The following is a 9305-nucleotide window of genomic DNA, read 5'->3' as shown; positions in this document are numbered from 1 at the left end:
GGGGGGGGCCAGGGGAAAAAACCTGCTGGGTTCCCAGAGCTGCGTGGCTGTGCCCAGTTCCAGCCAAGCCAGTCCGTCTCCTGTGAAAGGCTCCCCACCCAGATGCCTATAAGCGCTCGGCGGAGAGTCTGTCCGTCTGAGCTGTCTGCTCCGGGAAGTGACTCTGGGATGAGAGAGGCAAGTTGTGGGAGTTCCTCCATGTAGATGGGCGCAGGCCTCTGCCTGGTGAGGTCCTCATCCTTGGGCACTCTCGTCGGTCTCTGACAGCCCTGTATTCTTTGCAGCTAGTCCCTCAGCTTGTTCGTATCCTAAAGAACCTCATCATGTCTGGCTACTCCCCTGAGCATGACGTCTCTGGGATCAGTGATCCCTTTCTGCAGGTAAGGACTCGGTGACCAGGCCCAAATCCCACCGCCGGTTGGCACTGATGGGCAGGGAGAAAGGTTTCCCAACTCACCTGGCTGGGCAGGGGTGGCCCTCACCACTACAGAGGGGGGTCCCAGTGGTCAGCACCTTTGGCACCTGAGCTCTGTGGCTTGAAGGTGAACTTGGTCCTTACAGGTGCGCATCCTCCGGTTGCTGAGAATTCTTGGGCGGAATGATGATGACTCCAGTGAAGCCATGAATGACATCCTAGCCCAGGTGAGTGGATCTGGGGGCTGTGACCTGCCCAGCCAATGCAGTTGGAGGCAGACTTGCAAAACGAGACTGGCTCTCTTCCTTCCTCTGTGCTCCAGGTGGCCACCAATACCGAAACCAGTAAAAATGTGGGCAATGCCATTCTGTATGAAACCGTCTTAACTATTATGGACATCAAGTCTGAGAGCGGCCTGCGAGTACGTATTCTTCCCCTGCCGGATGCTCTACTGTGCTGGTGGGATCGGAGAGTGCTGTGCTTCTGGGGCAGAGATGTGGCAGAGCACTGGGAACCTGATCCAGGCAGCATTCTGGCTGGGGAGTTAGGGGAGGCCCCTGAAATATGCATATGCAGCCATCCACCCCTGGCACAGTGCAGAAGTCTGAAGCAATCCCCGGCAGAGGTTAGGCAGCCTCAGCTTGAGGACCTCAGCAGGGGCGTCTTAACCCTCCCTACCCCTACACACACACACCCTTGTAACTGGTTCCATTGTCAAACTTCGTGTTAAAGAGTTTCTCCAAGCGCCCCTCTGAAATTTGCCTTTCTGTAACAGAAGCCCATTAGCGGTAGTCTCTCACCCTCTGGAGCAGCAGTCTTTGTCCTCACCTACGTGGTGGCCTTCCAAGTGCGGTTTCTCCAGTGGTCATCAGACTCGCTCACTGGGGGCCAGCCTGTAACGGAGTCACCACAGGGATACCTTCAGCAGGGCGTGCGCGAGAGTCAGAGAGGGGCACTGGCGCCATGTCCGGCCAGGGCTGTGTCTGGCATGTGTGGGAAATGGTTGCCTTCCCCCTGAGAGAGCCTGAGGCCCCGGCATAGCATAGTTAGGGCAACCAGCCAGTATCTGGCCTTGGATTTGGTCCTAAATCCCACTTCCTCTTGTCGTCGTTTGGCTATGGAGAGATCATAAAGTCACATGAACGTGTATATGTGTACCTGTCTCTCTCTCTCTCTCTAGGTCTTGGCCATTAATATCCTTGGCCGCTTCTTACTCAATAATGACAAGAATATTAGGTGAGTCCAAGAATTTATGGGCACCCCTGTGGCTTGTGCAAGCCCAGGTCCCTTGACAGACACCCCAGTCCCCCAGGAACGACACAGACAGTCTCTGCGAGGTGGCAGTGATGCTGCCTTCCTTCTAGAAGGGGTGGCCAAACCAGTTGCAGACTCTGCATGAACCGAGACATGGCAAAGTATGCCATGCGGGAGCCTGGACCGCGTGCCTTCCGAAGCTGCTACACGGCTCCCAGAAGACTCCCAAGCCAGGCTCAGTTCTTCTAGGAAAGAAGCTGTAGTTTTGCGTGTGCTCTGCTTTAGATGCAGAGGGCTGGAACAAATCCCCCCCCCCGGGGGGGGCTGGCAGGAGTGATTTGGGCAAGCCCCACCCCCTGCTGCTCCCTCCCAAGCAGGGAAGCAAATCTCCCCACCTGGGTGGTGATGCAGAACGGCTGCTGTGCTCCTCTGTCGTAGGTATGTAGCTCTGACATCCTTGTTGAAGACTGTGCAGACTGACCACAATGCGGTCCAGCGGCACAGAAGCACCATAGTGGACTGCCTGAAGGATCTGGATGTCTCCATCAAGAGGTGAGTGGGGCTGTCTTGGCATTCAGAGCCTGGCGTGGCCCCCCTGGGATCAGCATGCCGGGGGGGGGGGACCACCTCTCCCCATGTGTGTGTGCGCGCGTGTCCCGGATAGGCTTGTGCTCTGCCCGTCAAGATCTGCTGGCTGTCCCCGGCCCCTAGTGGGGCGTCCACTTAGCCTCGACCATGGCCAGGGCTTTGGGACAGCACTGCAGCAAGGATTAAAAAACCAAGGAGATTCAGGCGAGGACGTTGCTGATTTGGGGAGGGGGAGATTGTGGTGGTGGGAGCGCTGCAGAGTCTATGGGGGCACCGTCCCGTGCTCCCCACCGCTGGCAACAGCCCCACTCAATGGGCTCTTTGGGTGCGTCACAGTCCCCAGAATGGGAGGGGTCTTGCTGGTGTTGTTGTAGGATGAAGCCGGAGATGGATGCACCTGCAGAGGGCCTGGCGCAGTGGTGACATTCATGCGGCTAGCAAGCCACATCCCTGGCCCCAGAGAGGCTCTGGCTGCTGAGGGCCGAGTCAGCAGACGGACGTGTCCTGAAAATGTCTTCCTCTCCCCTTTCCCAGGCGAGCAATGGAGCTAAGCTTCGCTCTCGTGAATGGGAACAACATCCGAGGAATGATGAAGGAACTGCTGTATTTTCTGGACTCCTGTGAGCCGGAGTTCAAGGCGGATTGTGCATCAGGGATATTCCTTGCGGCAGAGAAGTAAGATGTCCTGAGGTTGGGGTTATACCTTTGTATGCATGCGAGCCTCTCTGCTTGTGGCTGCTCAGCAGCAGGTCTTTGCCCCCCCCGTCTCACACACACACACACACACACACACACCTGCTCCAGGGCAGCTACAGTGTGGGAGGGACTGTTAACTGACCCCTGGGGTAGTTGTTGTTCTTGCTGCTGGGCCAGCACGCAGTAGGGGGACACCCCCCTCCCCGGTGCTTTGGCTTACCGCTGCCTTGGCTCCAGCAGCTTCTGTGGGTTTCATTATGGCGGGCAGTGCTGCTTCCAGTGTGTTTGCAGTTCTAAGTGTTTCAGTGAAGCTTCCTGGCTCAATGCCCTTCCCACCTGCTGGGCTTCCAACCTTGTGGTTGCGTCTAAGCCTCTCGTCCCTGTGGGGCAGACAGTTGGGAGGGGTCCTGTGCTCCACTCTCCCGTTAGAATTTCGGGACTCTGCTTCCTTTCCCCTCCCACACAGCAGTTGTCAACCTTACTACGGTCCTGTTTGCACCTTGGAAGTAAGCTGCTGTACCTTAAGACTGCTTGCTGTGGAAAACAGCAGTGTAAAAGTTATTAGAATAAATACATGCAGACACAGCCAGAGCATGTTTGCTTTGCATGATTCCACAAGGCAATACGGGGAAGCTGTGTCAAAGGGCTACAGGGGGGCCTCCTCACTCACCCAGGCCTGTCTGCTGGTTTTCCAGATACGCTCCTTCCAAGCGCTGGCACATAGACACCATCATGAGAGTTTTGACAACGGTAAGTGCTCCCATACGCAGAAGGACCGCTTTGCATGCAAGAGGCCCCTGTGAAGACCAGGGTCTTTCCTGGGCTCGGTGGACTGTCCCCTCTTATGCTTTTTCTGGTGCTTGGACTAGGGCTATGGAAGCCGGATGGTAGTATGTCTTGGCTCTCCAATGGTACATCTCAAGCAAAGAGTCCAGTGGAGGGAGGGAAGGGTTGGGTGGAACAAAGCTCGATGGAATTGCAGGCCTTTGCATTTCTGGAATCTCAGACTCCGTTCCCAAGATTTCTGGCAGCACTGTTGGAGGGGCACCATTCCGCCTTGAGGCTTGAGTAGCTGCCAACACATCAGCCCAGCAGTCTGGCTTGGACCAGGGAGCTTCCGCCGTCTGTGTGGCCCTTTGACAGCTCTGGCTGGCCTAGTAAGTGGGGGAGCCCCACTGCCTCTGGCACAGTCATGGAGGGAGTGTCTGGACGACTCCCCCCTCGGGGGCCGCAGGCCACCAGCCACCCAGCCATTTGTTTGTAAGACACAGTGAACTCGCCCCTGAGAAGCCACGATCCATGTCCCGTCTAGAGGCCTAACCGTCCCTGACAACACCCCACTTGGTCGTCAGCCACGATTTATTTCAGGTTTGGCAGCGGCTTGTCCCTTCGGGCGGAGGCATTAATGGCAGACTGAGCTCCCACCACCCCCACCTCTCCTGCACTTAGTAACAATGGTTTCTGGGTGAGTGACAAAGAAGCCTGCAAGAGAAAGTTCTGATAGGATTTGACTCCGCCAGCCACTTGAACCAGCGCATACACACGAAAGCTTATGCCAAGAATTAAGCATTGTTGGTCTTCAAGGTGCCCGACTGGACTCCAACTTTGCTCTGCCGCTTCAGACCAACACGGTGACCCACCTGCTTCTACTATGCAACTATGCGAGGGATGCGCAAGTATCGTCTTATGCCAGAGACTCTCTGACCATCACACGTCCTTCCAGGTGCCGTGCCCAGCCCAGAGCCCACAGCCAAGCCCTACAATACAACTCTGCACTTGCTCCATTTCCTCTCTCTCGTGGAAGCACTCTTGGGGTTACAGTAGCTACGCAAAGAAGTTAATAAAAAGACTGAAGAGGCCAGACCAGTGTCCGGAAATGGCCACTCACAAGGACAGGCCAACAGGAAACCGTGGAGTGTACAACTCCCAGCTCCAGCCACGCCAGCCCATCACCACCACTTCTGGATAGCAACCCTTCTCTCTCTCTCTCTCCCCCCCCCCCCTTGAGTGGTCAGCCTTTCCTGGCTTACAGACAGCTCCCCAATCTAAAGCGGCTTCTTAGCGACGACAGTGGGCCACCATGAAGTAGGCCTTGGAAGAACTCCAATGCTAACTCAGTGTCTGTAGCCACTCAGGCAGCACTGTTACAAGAGTCAGTCCCATCAGCCACATTATCTGAAGCTCATCAACAAGGCCGATACCGTTTCCCAAGCACCTGAGATTTCTCAGCCAACACAACTGGTGTTAGGCAGGTTAGCAGAGCTAGAGGGACTGCATTATCATCATTTACTGCTGTTGAAAACAGTCACTGTACCTTTCCTGATTAGGTTTGAATTTTACGCTGCATTATACTTCAGGCGTGCTAAGAAGGCTCACAGGTTTCTCTGGTGCTTGCAACCAGGGTCATCTAGCAGGGTAATTCAGCATAGAGTTAGTGGCACAAGCAAAGAAGTGAAATGTGTGTGTTTGCTGGCTGAGGTTCCCGTGGAGTGTCTGTGCACAGTCGTTCCTGTATCGTTGAAGGAAATGGCTTCATTGTTTTTCTGGAATCCCTCAGCGGGGTCTAGGGAAGGGAGCCTTTTGGTCTCCTCCTGGGCCGTCACACTTGTCCAGGTTCGCCACAGACCCTCATTGTCAGTCACCAGTATTGCCCTTTGCTTCACAGCAGGGGTGGGAAATGGTCAGTAAAATCAGTAAAAGTCAGTTTTTTCATCTTGGTCAGTGATTTGTCAGTTTTTAAAAAACTTTGTCAGTAAAGTCAGTATTTCTTTGATTTTTGTGAATGCAGTTTGTGTGTGTTTTTTCCCCCCATTACTGTATTTTGGGGAAAACATGATGACTTCCCAGTGAGAAGACAGATTGTTTTTAGTTCAGTTATGAAGTACTTTAAGGACTTTGTTCCTAAGAGTAAAAGTGATTTGGTGAAATCTTCCACAACATATAGAAACATAATCAGCCTCTTAAAACATGAGACAATGAAAGCAGAGGTGGTTTTTTTTTTTTTGAACAAGTGCCCGCTTATTTACAACATTCACTGGAGTGTTCCAGAAAGAAGAGCCTTTGGTGCATGTGATGCACAGTGAAATAAAAACATTCACAAGAACCATAATGAATCATGTTTGTAAGAGTTCAGCACCATTGTCTCTTGAAGCCTTCAGTGATGAGCACTACATACCTATGAGAGAAGTAATCAGTGAAAGTAGAATCCGTGACGAACTGAAAAACTTTCTGAAAAGGAACAGCTACTCTTTTTAACGAGAGCAAAAAAACATTTCATAGCAGCCTGCAAACACCTTTTACTCCAGTCATCTTTGGACAAGCCCATCCTCAGATATCTTCAATGTTTAGCTCCAGCACAGAGAATCAAGGAAGGAACCCACAAGAATATAATGAAAGTAGCAGCAGCACTCCCGATGGGTATTCCACTGAACATGATTGCAGATGAATGGAAACTTCTTAGACTTGAAGATGAAACTGCCAGTGAAACTTGCCGCATAGATACATACTGGGATCAGTTCTTTGTCCTATCTTCATTTTAAGAAGTTTAATAAAAAGGTGTGTTGTCCTTTTATCTGGATCTCATCTGACTATGGCGCTGGCTGTGGGGATGGTGGAGGCCAGATAATAATCATTTTTAATGAAGTCCTAGTTTTACTTTTAAAACACTAGCTTATCAATAGGCTGACATTAAATTGTTCAGTAATTTGTCAGTATTTGGTCAGTTTTTTTGAAATTTTGGTCAGGAAAATCAGTATTTTTGACCCTCTGTCTACATTCCACCCCTGCACAGCTGTGTGAGGCCGGACGTGCCGCTGCGGGTGTGTCTCTCGTGCCGTCTATCAGGGCAGCCTCAGAACCTTGAGACTCTAGTTCTAGAGACGAGGGGGCAGCAGGGCTGGGAGGAGGTGGGCCTCTTATGGGCTCGGCTACTTGTGCTGGTTCTGCCCTTTTTGGAGCAGCCGGATCCTGCTGGGCTTTTGTCCTCAAGGACGGACTGCTGCAACGTGCTTCCCCTGGGGGGCTGCCATGAACGATGGCTGGGAGGCTTCAACACTGGAGAGGGGAGGGGGGGAGGCTTCAGCCTCCGCACAGGTGTCGGGGGCAACATGGGGTGGACTCTAGTTCCCCGGCATCCGCCCTGCGTGCCTCCTCTTCTGGGCCCAGTCCAAGGTCTGCCGTACCCAAGTCCACCTTGAAGGCCCTCCCTCCCTTCCCTCCCTCCCTCTGGGTTAAGAACTTCCAATCAGGCCCTTCTTAAGTGGGAGGGAATGGCTCAGGTGTCAGCTGCGGTGGACTAGCACCCACCACGAGGGCCATCCTGAAGGGTGCGCTGGGAGCACCTGTCTGGGGCGGTGTGTTGTGTGGAGGCTGCTTTGTGGCTTCTGCGTTGGTGGCTTGGTCCGTGTGGGTTCATTCATCCCGAGCCTAAAGCAGCCTCCAAGGCAGGGTAGAAATTGACTGTTTCAGTTCTGCCCTGAACCACAAACTGGTTCTCCAGCAGTCTGTAAGGAAAAAAGAGAAAAATACAAAGCCGGTATATAATAATAATCACCAAAAGTCTAAACATTGTAAAACAAAGGGTTTAACGAAGTATGCAGCTTTAAAACCAGAAGTTGGTTGCAACTTTAAAAGGTGCTATCAGGCCATAGAGGCAAGATAATGGATTCAAGGACCCGTGGCGGCAGCATGAGGCTAAAGAACGGAGAGAGCGGAACATGGGGGCAGTGGGGAGGGCAAGAACCCTCGTGTGTCCACCAGTGGGCCCAGAAGGAGGACCGGGCATGTCTGGCATTGGCCCCCAGGGCTTGTGGGGGGGGGCATCCACAAGTCGGGGCGCTGGAGCTGGCTGAGGCAACGGCGGTGGCTTCCCACTCCGAATCAGCTTTTAGAACTTCCCCCTGGGCTTTTCGTGACAGCGTGTCAACCCCTCTTGACTATGTGGTCTCCTTCTTCCAGGCAGGGAGTTACGTACGTGATGATGCCGTGCCTAACCTCATCCAGCTGATCACCAATAGTGTGGAGATGCATGCTTACACTGTGCAGAAACTCTACAAAGCCATTCTGGGTGATTACTCACAAGTAAGTGCTCTGTGTAATGCTGCCTGCATTGCCAAAGAGAGCGTGGTGTTTGTGGCCGCAAGATGGTATGGACTTCGAGTTGTTTGTTGATATGGTCACGTGAGATCTGTATTCTTATCTCTGCCAGCAACCTCTAGTGCAGGTGGCTTCCTGGTGCATGGGAGAATATGGAGACCTCTTGGTGTCTGGTCAATGCGAAGAAGAGGAGCCAATCCAGGTATTCCTGCAGAAGAAAGAATGGGGCCAGGCCCGTAGCCATTGGGGGGTGCATTTGGGGGCAGTGCCCCCACAGATGAGCACTGCCCCCACAGATGAGCACTGCCCCCTTGGACAAAAGATTCAAACAAATTTTAAAAGATATTTTAAAATGTAAGACGTACATGGTGTTTCCAAAATGACCCCGGGCACAGTCAGGGAAGCTTCAGTCTCATTTTATTTTTTCTGGGCCAAAAAATAAATAGGTTTTTAAAAATGCACAAATAACATAAAATAGCAAAATGCACAAGAGAGAGAGTCAGAGATTCCACCCTCTCCCTAGCTTACACAGAAAAGCAGCCCAGAATAGAGTCTCTCCAGTTGAGAGGAGGACCAGAGAGGTCTCAGTGGAGCTGGAGCTGCCGCTTCTGCAAGAGGAACAGCAGGCGCAGCTGGGGGCACCCCCTGGATTTTGCACCTGAGGAAAGCTGCCTGCTGGGCCCCCGGCCCCCGACCTTTCTTCTTCCAGGTCCTTTCCTACCTTTGCCTTTGTTTGCCCAGGTCACGGAGGATGAAGTCCTTGACGTTTTGGAAAGTGTCCTCATCTCCAACATGACGGCATCTGTCACGCGAGGCTATGCCCTCACGGCTATCATGAAACTGTCCACGCGGTTTGCTTGCACAGTCAAGTGAGTTCCTCCTTTTGGCAGGGCTGTTCTGGGTGCGTGTCCGGGCCTTGATCCGGTACTCCTACAGGTTGCCTTCTGAGCCACGCAATCCTGTGTCCTTTCTCGAGGATCCTCCTCTGTCTGTCCCCGTGTGCGGGCGAGGCCCAGCAGCACTGCCACGAGTGGGCACAAGAGGGCAACGAAGAGGGGGGAGGGCGGCAGAGTAAGGAACATCAGCTGTCCGAGAGCCGCAAAACTGGGACAAATACCACACACACGTTTTTATTGGGAAATATGCAGATTTGCTTTTTATTAACATTAAATAAGACTGCCAGAAATAAAAACAAAGAGTAAAAACAGATATTGATAATGATATTGAAAGAGATAAAAGCTCTCTCCAAGCTGGCCGG

At 52.7% G+C, this 9305-nt stretch overlaps 1 protein-coding gene across 1 annotated transcript in view; it reads left to right on the top strand.

Moving 5' to 3' along the window:
- Positions 1-9305, top strand: part of AP1G1 (adaptor related protein complex 1 gamma 1 subunit) — a 26529-nt gene that overhangs the window by 13309 nt on the left and 3915 nt on the right. The window contains exons 8-17 of the mRNA XM_015428206.1: positions 285-380; positions 562-642; positions 738-836; positions 1596-1651; positions 2108-2221; positions 2792-2932; positions 3649-3703; positions 7910-8032; positions 8160-8249; positions 8789-8916. Coding sequence (XP_015283692.1) covers positions 285-380; positions 562-642; positions 738-836; positions 1596-1651; positions 2108-2221; positions 2792-2932; positions 3649-3703; positions 7910-8032; positions 8160-8249; positions 8789-8916 — 983 coding nt within the window. The remainder of the gene's footprint in view (positions 1-284; positions 381-561; positions 643-737; positions 837-1595; positions 1652-2107; positions 2222-2791; positions 2933-3648; positions 3704-7909; positions 8033-8159; positions 8250-8788; positions 8917-9305) is intronic.

Source organism: Gekko japonicus, unplaced genomic scaffold, assembly GCF_001447785.1.
Source record: "Gekko japonicus isolate JY-2015 unplaced genomic scaffold, Gekko_japonicus_V1.1 scaffold1901, whole genome shotgun sequence".
NCBI classification, from domain to species: domain Eukaryota; kingdom Metazoa; phylum Chordata; class Lepidosauria; order Squamata; family Gekkonidae; genus Gekko; species Gekko japonicus.
Note: the sequence above shows the minus strand (reverse complement) of the source record. Positions and strands in the feature narration are given on the sequence as shown.